At 38.3% G+C, this 12,709-nt stretch overlaps 2 protein-coding genes across 4 annotated transcripts in view; both read left to right on the top strand.

The window, feature by feature from the left end:
• Nucleotides 1-270: 270 nt before the first annotated feature.
• LOC117296192 (sugar transporter SWEET1-like) lies at nt 271-6,392 on the top strand. Of its 2 annotated transcripts, XM_033779086.1 has the most exons (6): nt 271-472; nt 1,136-1,213; nt 1,711-1,834; nt 2,489-2,650; nt 3,147-3,266; nt 4,082-6,392. In XM_033779086.1, the coding sequence occupies exons 1-6, from the start codon at nt 405-407 to the stop codon at nt 4,172-4,174; spliced, it is 645 nt and encodes a 214-aa protein (XP_033634977.1). In that variant the 5' UTR covers nt 271-404; the 3' UTR covers nt 4,175-6,392. The 2 variants fall into 2 exon arrangements, with proteins under 2 accessions (XP_033634977.1, XP_033634978.1); XM_033779087.1 differs by lacking the exon at nt 3,147-3,266.
• Nucleotides 6,393-6,836: 444 nt separating this feature from the next.
• LOC117295977 (protein SMG5-like) overlaps nt 6,837-12,709 on the top strand; it is a 45,193-nt gene continuing 39,320 nt past the window's right edge. The window contains exons 1-8 of one of the 2 annotated variants that reach the window (XM_033778803.1): nt 6,837-6,996; nt 7,505-7,603; nt 8,444-8,567; nt 9,110-9,272; nt 10,027-10,119; nt 10,547-10,715; nt 11,292-11,417; nt 11,827-12,119. In XM_033778803.1, coding sequence (XP_033634694.1) covers nt 6,923-6,996; nt 7,505-7,603; nt 8,444-8,567; nt 9,110-9,272; nt 10,027-10,119; nt 10,547-10,715; nt 11,292-11,417; nt 11,827-12,119 — 1,141 coding nt within the window. In that variant the 5' untranslated portion in view covers nt 6,837-6,922. The remainder of the gene's footprint in view (nt 6,997-7,504; nt 7,604-8,443; nt 8,568-9,109; nt 9,273-10,026; nt 10,120-10,546; nt 10,716-11,291; nt 11,418-11,826; nt 12,120-12,709) is intronic. The other variant, XM_033778804.1, reaches the window with a different exon arrangement.

Below are 12,709 nucleotides of genomic sequence, written 5' to 3'. Positions count from 1 at the left end.
ATCTATCCCACAATGCACCTCATTCAACAGTCTGCGCTTGCGCATTGATATTTGCGACAAGGTCTAATAGGCCGTGTCCGAAACGACGACTTCGGCTACAGCTACGTCTAGATCAGCACGTCTACCAGTGTTGAAGAATAGGCAGACGCACGCGATCTAGCCGTAGCTGTAGCCGAAGTCGCCGTTTCGGATACGGCCTAACCTATGTTTATTTCCGAGGACAGCGCCACCAAGTGTTACAGGCCCTGGATTCTCATGTTCCCTCTTTTGACACACGCCCATCCACACAGTGCTTACGTCCATGTACATGTACCATGCATGTACATCCATCCGATTCCACGTGTGCGTAAAAACTTGTTGACCATCTGCAGCTCAAGTTCGCCAACAAAATCAAAAAACAAAAAATGGATTGGGTGTTGCTTTTGTCCAGAGTTACTATTTGTGTAACAATAGCCAGCAACTTTGGAGGAATGTAAGTTTAAAACAATTGAAATGAGGCTTGTTTTTTGTAAACTTTTATTTTTAAAATACAATAAATAACAAAAGGTCTGATTTTATTTTCTGATAATTATTGTTTTTTTTTATATAAAATTAAGCTCGGAAAAGTTTCAACATGGAGGTTTTCAATGACTGTTAAAAGAAAGATAACATTTGGGGTTTCGGAGCTGAGGTTCGAGTTCTGCAACTTCTGGTTTGGTTGGGCCGGTGGGTAAACTGAGAATGGTCCCCTACTTATTTAAAGAAGAGTTTCAATTTAATTTGAAATAAATTTAATTTGATAATGATAAATGTCAACATTTGTAGTAATGAGCATGAAATGCTGATGCAAGGAAGAGCCAAATTTGTTTACGACCTCGCCACCAATTTCTGCCCTAGAAAAGCAACATTCATGGCATTCTACCAAAACAGGTTGAGTTGAGGAGGAAAATTTTCTGTATTGTGCCATTTTCATTTCGAAATAAAATGTGAAATAAAATATTATTTATTCCTTTTTGTAAAAATTTGTGAAAAAGTGGTGGCAGCTAAGATACGAAAAGTTTCCTTTAGTTTTCACAACAACCTCTTGACTGTATTCAGAATACAAAATACTATGTTTAAAATGCTTTGTTCCTTCGTTTTAAATTTCGTAATACAGGCCCGTCTTCATGGACATCATCCGTAAAGGAAGTACCCATTCTGTGCCTTTTTTACCTTTTTTGGCAGGCTTTGTAAGGTAAAAATAAAATTATTTGTTTTGTCTGAATTTAAACCCCTTGAAAACGATATTTCAACATAATTATTATATGTTCCTTTTTCTATGTTCCAAATTTTGTTTCACGTAAAAATGAAACTTGGTGAGCTTCTAACTAAAGTTTCCCATAAACTTGATTTGCCCTTTTGCAAAATGAAAATTGCCTCGCCCTCTCTTCTAACAAATTATGAAGAACTGCCAAATTTAATGAAATATCATTTGTAATCGTAGTAAAGAATGATTGTTCTCAGGGCTGGAATTTCAACCTTGAAAAGGCGAGGCCATTTTTATTTTGCAAAGGGCACTTCCATTAAAAAAAACTAAGAGTCAATGGAAAACTTTTGAAAGGGGCACTGAAGCCAAGACCAGGGGCAACAGGAGCCATGGCAGGTTTGGGATTTGACTTTAACTTGTGAGCGATAATTTTGGCTTTAGCGGTTCTTGTGATATTGAGGTTTTCTTTTTACTCTTATTCTCAGTAATACAGGTGGCATATGCTATGCAATGATGAGGGCTGATAGCGTTCTGCTGACTGTTAGCGGTGTTGGAATCATCATGAGTACTATCTACGTCTCGCTCTTTCTCTTTTTTAGTAGTGAAGTGGTACGTTTTATTTTGGGGGTTTTTACCGGTCTAATTCTTGCATAGCTAGAAAATATGATAGAAAAGGTGATGGCAACACTTGAACTTGCCATTGCCATCTACTCCTGGGGCTGAAACAGAATTACCCCTTCACAGTCCGTAAGGATATAGGCATGGGTATCATCCACCACTAGGTGCTGGTAGAGCAGAATGTACTACCTTCCTTACCTATCATGAAGCAATTATGTTTAAGTACCTTGCTCAAGAGCACAAGTGTCATGATTGGGATTCAAACCCACACTCTGCTGCTGACAACACCATAGCTTGGGTCAAGTGAACTAGACTGCTCAGCCACAACACGCCACGTTCATATGGTAGGCCTAGGCAGGTGGTGGGATTATGCCGAAGTTGATGATACAGCGGTCAGTTTAGTGTAGTGGTGTCTTGCCTCGCTTCCACCTCTGGGACCCCCGTTTGAATCCCTACAGGGGCACTGTGTGCCTGGGTTTTCCCTGGAATAATTATCTGGGGTTTCCTCCCACATCTAAAACTTAAATTTCTTAATTGTCTTTTCTCTTTTCGTTTGGCTCTAATAAGAGCAATGAGAATCCAGACCCAGAAGTGTTTCATTATTTTGGTAGTAATTTTTTTTCTTTTTCACCCTTGTGATTGTAGGGGAAAACCTCCCGCCAGCTGATGATTTCAGGTGTCGCCATTTTCAGTTTCTACTTTTATCTGACAGGGTTCGTCCGTGAGCCATCTTCCGTTGAGGCACAACTCGGCCTCGTTGTCGGTGTCCTTATAACTGGCATGAATCTTGCTCCCATAGCTAGTGTGGTAAGTCTCTATACAATGGATGTGACACATAAACAGGCCTGAAATTTGTTTTCTTTGAGAGGGCAAGCCCATTTTCATGTTGCACAGGGCATATTCATCGGAACATCTTAAAGGATGTGGGAAACCTTTGAAGGGGGACCAAGGCCATGACAAGGGGAAACAGAATCCATTGCCTCTGTGTAATTTCAGGCCTGGAGAAACAAAAATGCAATGAATAGTTTGCTTTTGATGTCATAACAGTCAGCTTTTGTTATAAATAAAGAGCACTGTTATTATTCAAGAGATTCTGCTTATAATAGACCTAACAAGTACATTCCTAAGTCCGAATCTCTTTTTACTTTGTGTTTCTTTTTTTGGCTGTCCTCTCACAACAACCTTCCTATCTTGGCATGTTGTTTTTAAAGTTTAGCAATTATTTTGTAGTATTATTTTTGTTGCTGCTTTCTTATGTTTACTTGCATGCTTTTTGTTTTGTGATGTTGTCTGTATCCAACAGGGCGACATGCTTAAGAGGCAGTCAAGCGAGGGCCTGTCATTTTCCATCGCCACTGCAATTTTTGTTACGTCCTGCTTATGGGTGCTGTACGGTATAGCAGTCGATGACCTTGTGCTTACTGTGAGTTCAATTGCATTTGCCGTCCACAGCCCTTTTTCACACTAGTTTCATGAGATAGAACCCCAGGAAATCCCTGGGGATTTATACCATCAGCACTGCCAACCCTCCCTGATTCTGCAGAAACTCCCTTGAATAAAACAATCTGTCCATGATCTGATGATCAAATTTGAAAACCTTCCTTATTAGTGGAATTGTTTCCCCCGTTATATTGAATGTGATTTTAAATATCTTCCTGCTTGTGGTACAAAAATCTCTCTGAATGTTGCAGCAGTGGCAACACCACTGCCAAATCCATTTGGTCATTTTGCAAATGATTCAATTTTCTTGAGAAAAAAAACCCACCTCACCCACAGTAGCCCTGTGGTTAACTCTCTTAACCTTCACTAAAGCATAGGTAGCTAGTTCACAGAATGTGTACATTTCCCCAGAGATTGCCAGGCAAGTGTGAAAATGTCAACCAAATATTCTTGGGAATTAACAAGCAAATTTGTCTGATGTGAAAGGGACACATTGCCTTGCATTTAATGTTAAAAATGATGGGGAAATTTGATATAATTTCAAGGGGGTAACCGGGTAGATTAGTCTTTCATTTTTGTCAACAATTTTGGTAAAAATTGATACAATTACAAGCGGGCTAAGCCTTGAATGATTGTCTCTATAGTCTGAGAAATTAAAATTGAAGTGGTAACTCCTGATCAAGCATGTCATTGTACCAGACAATATTGAAATCTAACGTGCAAATGGCTTATTGAGTTTAAGCAACCTTGGCAGTTTCCAACTTTTAACAAACCTGGATTATTTCTTCCCATATGCAGCTGCCAAGTTTGTCTGGAGTCTTCTCGGGGCTGGTTCAGTACTACATGCTGTGGTCTTATCCATCAAAGGCAAAGATGGTTAAAGCTGAATAAGTGGGTGATTCTTGGCGGTTTCGGGTTCACACCCTCACAGCTTATCCCACCTTGGACTGGAGCCTTTTCATGTGGATTGGGTTTTCTTTCAGTCTCTTTTGCTGATTGCGTGTTTTGTTTTACCCCTGTCTGGGTTTTCCATACCCCACTCTGGGTTTTTCCCTCCCATGTTTACAACTGAGATTTCCACTAACTTCCCCATCGCCATCTTTAGGGCCCAATTTCATAAAGCTATTAAGCAGAAAATACTGCTCGAAAAATTTCTTTGCTAAGCAAAAATCGAGCTGGGCACCGGTCACAACAATGCAAACTTCATTTAATGGGCTGGTAGCCTGGTTCTGCTAAGCAATATTATTCTGTGTTTAGCAAAATACAGGCTTTATGAAACTGGGCCCTGGTCATTATCGGTATATCGGTGTTTGATTTCTCAGGTTTTTCCCCCTGATTGCAAGATCTTCTCAAAGTCACCTTGAGCCTTTAATTTTATTTGAAAGAAGTGAAGCAGTCACAAAAGGGAGATCGAAACAGTCCTCATTCGGTCCAAAACCTGTAGTTTTACATTATTTTATGGTGATTCACAGAGTTTTTCAACCCTTTTGATTTCAAACTGAATTATGGGAATATCTGGGAGGTTTCAGGTCTAGAAAAAGAGGGGAACCTAGGCTGTAAAGCCATTTGTCAAAACTCATACCTGGGCCCAATTTTATAGAGTTGCTTAAGAAGAAGAAAATGTTGCTTAAAATATTTCTGCTGAACAACAATATGCACATGGACATTTACTTCTCTTACTGGCCAGTTATTTCCTTCCTGCAGGAGTCATGGCTCCCTTGCGTGGATACACCTTGTACAATAACCCTCATCACAGGTGTTCACTCACTCCTGGCTTAAGAGAAGCAATCTGGGTCAGATTTCTTTCTAAAAATATGCACAAGTGTCACTTAAACAGGATTTGAACCCAGTCCAACCCAGTTAGTAAGAGTTAGAGTTAAAGTCTATCTTTAAGTGATTATTAGTCAATCATATTTCAATTCTGATGTTTTGTTGTTATTTATCCAGCACTGTGTGTGATCGATGAATGAAATAACTGAATAGTCAATTTTTCATTTCTGATTTCCAAGTTGGTACACTTTAATTCTCTATTTTAGAAATACAGTGGGTTTTTAAGTTGGAGTGAAAGATTTACAAATGAAGTATTATGTTTAATTTTATAAAAATGAAATTATGCAAAGCTAGGGATAATACCAAATAATATATGCACTGCTTTTAAGTTTCATTTATGCAATTGGACTTGATGAACTAGTCATCAACTTTGAATTAAAGTTGAAAGTAAATTTAATGTTTGACTCATGGATACTCTATCTTCAATTGATTACCGGGCTGTCTAAGATAGCTGCAATATAAGTGTCATACATTATATACAGTAATATTTTTAAACCATTATGGTACTCAAAGTTATTTATGTCTTTGTCCCCTTTTCAATAAAATACCTCGTCTGCTCAGAACTATAAGGTCATTAGTGCAATTTGTAAGGGCTTGATAAATTCCTTTTGCATATTTTGGAGCTCCTGGTAGTTGGGATGTATTGAACAAAAGTGGTCTTCAAAGTAACTGTTTGGCAAAAAGATTCATACATTTTCTAAGTAAAACAAACATTTGTTGATTTGGATCAGTTTGTTTTCTTCAAATTGATATGCATTTTTCATTTAATGACCTTTTGATCATTACAAATATGAAATTGCCATTAGTGACCTGAGCAGACAACCTGTGCATTATTAATACTGCCTCAAATATCATGCACCATCACAAGCAGTAGGTTTAAATTGCTGACAATAGCCTCATTAATAATAATAATAAATATCTTGTATAACTCTTATTTTTTTGTACACAATTTTAAACCAAAGATCTATTTTTACTGAACAAATGACTCGCTGCAAATAGTTTGCTTAGCTGATTATTAAATAATAATCTTTTTTATGAAATTCAGGGTTTAGTCTACACTAATAAGTATGTATACTAATTGTTTTTTTTTTAAATGCTAACACCTTTTCAATCAGCTTTCAACATTTGATATGTATTCCTTGGTTGTTTTTAATGTTATGCAAGCAGCTGTATAATAAAGGTTATGCCTGATACCAATTTGTACAATTAATGGTTAATATATTTTCTAATAATAATAATAAAATGTAATAATGTTAATTGAATTTGTCACAATAAAAGTTCATTATTATTTAAAGAACGATAAGCACTATGTTACTGAGTGTTTTGTGAGTTGTTCAATCTGATTATGTCACATGGTACCTACTAGGAAGTTTATAATATCACTGCACCATCTAATTATGTTTTAAATAGTGGAATTTGCATTTTTAATATTCCCCCTTTCTTTTAACTAGTTTGACCATGGCGCTATAGCTTTAATCGTCCCCGGGTCAATTCGTATCCTGGTCAACTCTTCCCCATGTTACGGTACGAGTTGATTGACTTCTGTTTCCCTTTTTAATATCCATAATTGTTATAATAAAGCTTTGGGAGACTAAAGTTCGCTTTGAAAGTTGATTCAGAGAAATTTTACCGTATCAATAGTAGAAGGACTTGCACAAGTTTAAACTCACGCATGCAGCGCCCTCATTTGAAACCGACATCTGTCTCTATTTTATCTGTGCACACTGCATATTGTCATGTGTTGGAAAATTAATTATCTACTATAAATAGTGTTTATAAATTGTCACGAATACATGTCACGAAATTACAATGGAGCAAGAAGAAGTCAAAGTAACAGTGAAGCCAGAAGTTGAAAAACTACAGCAAATTAAACGGATTTATCGGTAAGTGCATGGTGACAGTGCCCTTTTCTTTTTGATTTTGGTTTGTCCAAAAGCAATTAGCAATAACACGACACATGCAATGCAATGATTAACCATGGGATGGGGGGGGGGGGGGGGGGGATTGGGAGTTGATTTGACAGGGAAAGTGTGAGGTCGCGCTCATGGATCCAGCAGGGGGAGTTCTTGCGGGTTCTTACGGTGTTTAGAAAACGTAAACAATAATACTAATAGTAAACAAAAGCGTTTTGATCGTAGGCCCAAGGCTGATAATTTGATGAGCAGTTGGTCATTACGGATGAAGATTGAAGTCATGTCATATTCTATTGTCAGAAAACATTGAAAGTTTCTCATTTCTTGGAAGTTTCTCTTAAGCTGAAATTGATAAAGTTTGAGTTAGTTAGTAGAGACTGTTGAATAATATTTGCTGGATGACCTCCAAATAATTATCTCTGCAATAAACCTTGAAAGTAGGCCCTAAAACATCTTTTGATTATTGTTTGTTTTGCAGGGGTGCCCAGGATATTATTGCCAAGTTAGACAACATCTTGAGACACAGGCAACCTTACCGCAGTGTCTTTGAATGGGATGCTATTGAACTCCGCATGAAGTAGGTAGCTGAGTTGTTTTTACAATATTGTTTGTCAAAGATTTGTTAATCATCCTGCTGTCTGGCCATTCAATATCATCCAAATGGTTTTGCACTTGATTGAAGGCACCTTTGGTCATTGTCAAAGACCAGTATTTTCACATGGTGTACATCTCAACATATGCATATAATTTCAAATCTATCAAAATTTTGGCTCAAATGGTCATTGTAGTTGCAAGTTGCACAACTTTGTGTGCTTTCAAATGCCTAAAAGGCTTCAGGTCTGAAAATTAGATATTTGAGTGAGAAATTACCCCTTTCTCAAAAACTATGTTACTTCATAGAAGGCCATTTCCTACAATGTCTTATCAACAGCTCTCCGTTGCTTGTGCCAAGTAAGTTTTTATGCTAATAACTATTTTGAGTAATTACCTATATTTTCCTGTACCTTTAAAGCCATTGGACCCTTTTGGTTCAGGAAAAAAAAAAAGTTCACAGATTTACAAATAACTTACAGGGTTTACAGAAGGCAATGGTGAAAGACTTCTCTTGAAATATTATTCCATGAAATGCTTTACTTTTTGAGAACACAGCAAAAAAATATAAATTCTCGTTAACGAGAATTACGGATTTATTTTAAACACATGTCATGACACGGCAAAACGCGCGGAAACAAGGGTGGGTTTTTCCGTTGTTTTCTCCCGACCCGATGACCGATTGAGCCTAAATTTTCACAGGTTTGTTATTTGATATAGAAGTTGTGGTACACAAAGTGTGGGCCTTGGACAACACTGTTTACCGAAAGGGTCCAATGGCTTTAACACATTTAAAATAACTCTGCGACTGTGTCTTTGTTGTCAGACTGAAGGACCTGTGTGAGAGGTTAATGTTTCTCCAGCCAGTGGATTACGGACGAAAGGCAGAGGAACTTTTATGGAGGAAGGTCTACTATGATGTCATCAGTGTCGTCAGGAAAAACAAAAAAGTAATTCTTGTCAACAGCTGAGATTAAGTTAAAGGGTTTGGGTACTTTTTGTATGACCCAGAAAACAATGTCCACATATTAACATAAAACTTGAGTGGTTTGAAGATAATGATGATAGAAAGCTTCCTTTAGTTTTTTGAGAAACGAGTATAACAATGTCACAAAAAAATTATTTTAATCTCATGAGACAAAAATTGTACGTGACTCTTCTGAAAACATTGCTATGTGATTTTCACTTTTTGTTTTTTAAAACTTGATGACTAATGAAGCTGAAACTTCTACAGCAGGTAAATTATATTACATACATCTTCATTCATAGTGAGTAGGGATTCATTCCAGAGCTAGGTCTGGGAGGGCACATCTCTTTTGATGGCACTTTTTTGACATTTGCCCTTCCCTGGACAGCCTGTGCTTGTTTTATTGTTTTGTCCGAAGAATAAATAAAAAAAAATTAAAAAAATGTCATGGCCAAAAACTTGGTCTACAATCAAAACCCTCATATAAATGTATTTTTTTAAATAATTATTATTATTATTTGACAGCACGTACGCCCGGGATCCTCCCTGGAGTGTGCCTACCACACCCATCTGCTGGCAGCTACTGGCTTCTACCATCACCTGCTACTGAGGCTACAGCAGCAGTACAGACTGAATCTACGCGGTATTGTGGACTTTGTTGATGCTGGAGATCACTGGAGCAGTAGAGGTAAGGCACAAGTAAAAACTGACAGCTTCAAATATAACAAAGACTACACTGTGTATCTTTTGCAAGTGACCTTTTCAGATATTTTGTAGCCCCCCACAAGATTCTTTAAATATTATTATTATTATTAGTTATTCGGCCATTTCACAAAGAACAATAATAATACATGTAATTCCAAATAAGGTTATAGTTATAGGAAAGAAGAAAACAAATATGTTGAACAGAACTACACGAAGGCAAACATGCTAAATCATGTCAACTAAAGCACTGGTCCTGAATGAAGATGACTGACATACATGTAAGGTTTGGATACAACAAGAAACATGTGAAGAATAGATGATAGAGTAGGGTAGATTGTGAAAGGACAGGAAACAGGGTGGGAGAGGGAAGAGCAGGAAACTAGGGACAGAGACAACCCATTTCAAGCTGGCCAGGATTAACAAAAGAGTACTTAAACCCTGTGACCCTAAAGTCTGTCAATCCAAACAGGCAGGCATGATACTTTACAAAGGCAACATACTATTGTCCTTGGTCATTGCCTTTTCATTGCCTTCACACAGCTGTTTTTGCAGTAAGTGTTTCGCAGAAGTTCAGCACAGGGCAAACTGATGCAAATTATTTGTTGTGGATTTGTGACGTCAAAACGTATCGCAATCGTGTTCGCAGGAAGTATGAACCAGGCTTAACTCTCCATCAATACTTTAGTCTATACTTCTTTCAAATTATGTTCTCATTTTTAATGTGTCTTCATTCTTAGGTCCTTTACCGCCGCCAGGTAGCAAGCGAGCCAAAGCCAGAGATTGGTCTGAGAAAGCCTGCCATCGTTGTCTCATCTACTTGGGAGATCTTGGTGAGCAAGTCTTCAGCAGTCTCATGTTTTTGTTGAATGTACAGGAACCCTTCAAAACCTTCTGAAAAAAATACTTCTTTCTCTAACTACATCACTTTAAACGTATCGTTTTGTAACAATGTTGTATAATATCAACAGCTTTTCAGTGCTCTTAACCAACTAAGGTTTTATGGTAATTATTCTTCTGGGCATTTTTTTGGAGTAATTGCCAAAGGAGTGCAATCCCTTGAAAAAATGGGAATTTGACCCAATGTTTCTGTATTGGTTGCCTTTAAACTGTTCTGTATCACCTTGTAAACCCTAAATGGGTCTCACAAGTCATCAAATTAATGAGTGACTTTAGATGCCCAATAGATTGTGATGAAACATTGTAGAAGAACTACATTTTAAAAACCATTATCAAAAAGTTATACATTTTAAATCCCAGCTCGCTACAGACAAGACTTTGATGGATTCCGTAGCTGTCGGCAAGCAGAGCGATTCTACCACCAAGCACTGCTGCTGAACCCCGCAATGGGAATGCCTCACAATCAGCTGGGCACACTGGCAGGCAACAGACATCAGGGACTGGATTGTGCCTACCACTACCTCAGATGGTGTGTATTCCATTATTGTGGCCAATTCATATGAATGTTAACCCTCCTACTCTGTGCTCAATTTTATAAAGAGCTGCTTATAAGCACAAAATATTGCTTAAAATTTGTATGTTAGCAGAAATGAGTAGGATACCAGTCACAAATTGTACATGTGACATTGTATTTTGGCTGGTAACCTTGTTCTGGTCAGCATAATTATGTGTGCTTAGCTAGTTTTGTGCTTAAGCAGCTCTATGCAATTGGGCCCCTGGTCACACTTTCGAGGGAAAGGGCCATCCATTAAACTTGCATGGGTTGTGTAGGTTGGCATGGCATCATTCAAAAGAGTGGATGATATTGAATGGTAAATGGTCAGACAGTAGGAGGGCTAATTGTGTACTCTGTACCTAAAACGCTTTGTAAAATCCTTTTAAAACACAGTATTTTGTTTTGAAAAACACCAATAAGTTTATCGCGAAACAAGCAGCAGTCGCCATTACTGTGTACATATGCTGTATGAGTGTTAAAGGGTACGGGAATCAAATAAAATTAGTCAGACAAAAAAACAACAATCACGTTTTGTTTTTTATCCTGTAGCTGGTTGTCAGAGATACCTTTTGATGGGGCGATTGATAACTTGGAGAAGACGTTGGAACAAAACACTAAGAGATATCTTGAGCTTCCCCGCCAGATCAACCGTGACCTTCCCCCAGACATGCAAAGGTGAGAGGTTTAAAAAAACAAAAGAATTCAGGTGTTTATTTATTTATTAACCATCTTTATTAAGGGGTAACCAATCCAGCAGACTGATCGCTTTTTCTTAATTGCACAAAACAAAGGAATGTCCACAGTGTATACTGTATAGAATCATGCGAGTAGGTATAGACACATTCAAACCAGAGACCTATAACAAAAGAGGATAATAGGGTCTACAGTTCGGGAAAGGTTCACAGTTGGAAAATGTGTACAAAACCAATGGGAGCTGTTGCAAAAAAGTATAAACAAAAGAGGGCAATAGGAGGCCCATGGTTGCAGACATCTTGTGTTGTAAGGTCCACAAGTTGTACCTACCGCTGAAATACACATTATTGAGTTCACTGATTTCTCTCTGATGTCATTATCACCGAGACAGACCCAGGGATTTGAAGCAGTTCCTGATCAAGTTCCTGTACCTTCAAGAGCTGCTGCAACCAAACGCCTGGCCCTCCCAGGAGCAGCTGGCCACTCTATGCCAGACGGTTGTCCACGATTTCAGTCTGTGCATGTACCACACCGGAACCCATCGACGGACGATGCCACTTCCAAAGGCCACCGCCACCTTACCAAGAGTAGGGGACACCCTGAAAGAGTCGACGATATCGGACGATCTCGTGTTTAAGATCTTTGTCATGATGTTGATGACGATATACAAACTGCAGAAGAAAGGTAATGTTGTTTTGATCTCTCTGGCCGCCATCATTGTCTCGTTCCCTGTGTGCATTAGCAGTAACAAATGATTCTAATTGTACCAAAATGGGGACGGGCTTTTATTTCCAAATGTTGTCTGAGGCTGTGTCTAAATTAATGGCTTCATCAGCAATGGCTATGGCTGGAATGCGCAACCGTAGCTGATGTCGCGTGAAAATTAGGATTGATTGTGGCGTGTCGTGGGTGGCTGAGTGGTTTTAAAAGAGCAGCAGAGTCGAGCTCCGGTGTTTCTGATCAGCAGAGTGGGGGTTTGAGTCCTGGGCCCAATTTCATAAAGCGTGTAAGCACAAAAATTTGCTTAGCATGAAATTTCTTCCTTAATATAAACAGGATTACCAACCAAATTTCCACGTGATTTTCAGGATAAGCAAACAACAGCTGAATGCCAGTAACAAGCAATATGCAACAAATTAAAATTAGTTTGGTAATCCATGCTAAGCAAATTTTGAAATTGGGCCAAGGCCAGGGCCCGACTCAAAGAGTTACCACCACAAACAAATGACAAAGGAAAAACTTTTATCGTTCTTTTGCATGCTGTGATAAGATGA

The sequence above is a fragment of the Asterias rubens genome, chromosome 10 (assembly GCF_902459465.1).
Source record: "Asterias rubens chromosome 10, eAstRub1.3, whole genome shotgun sequence".
Classification (NCBI taxonomy): Eukaryota; Metazoa; Echinodermata; class Asteroidea; order Forcipulatida; family Asteriidae; genus Asterias; species Asterias rubens.
This window is presented reverse-complemented; position numbering and strand designations above follow the sequence as displayed.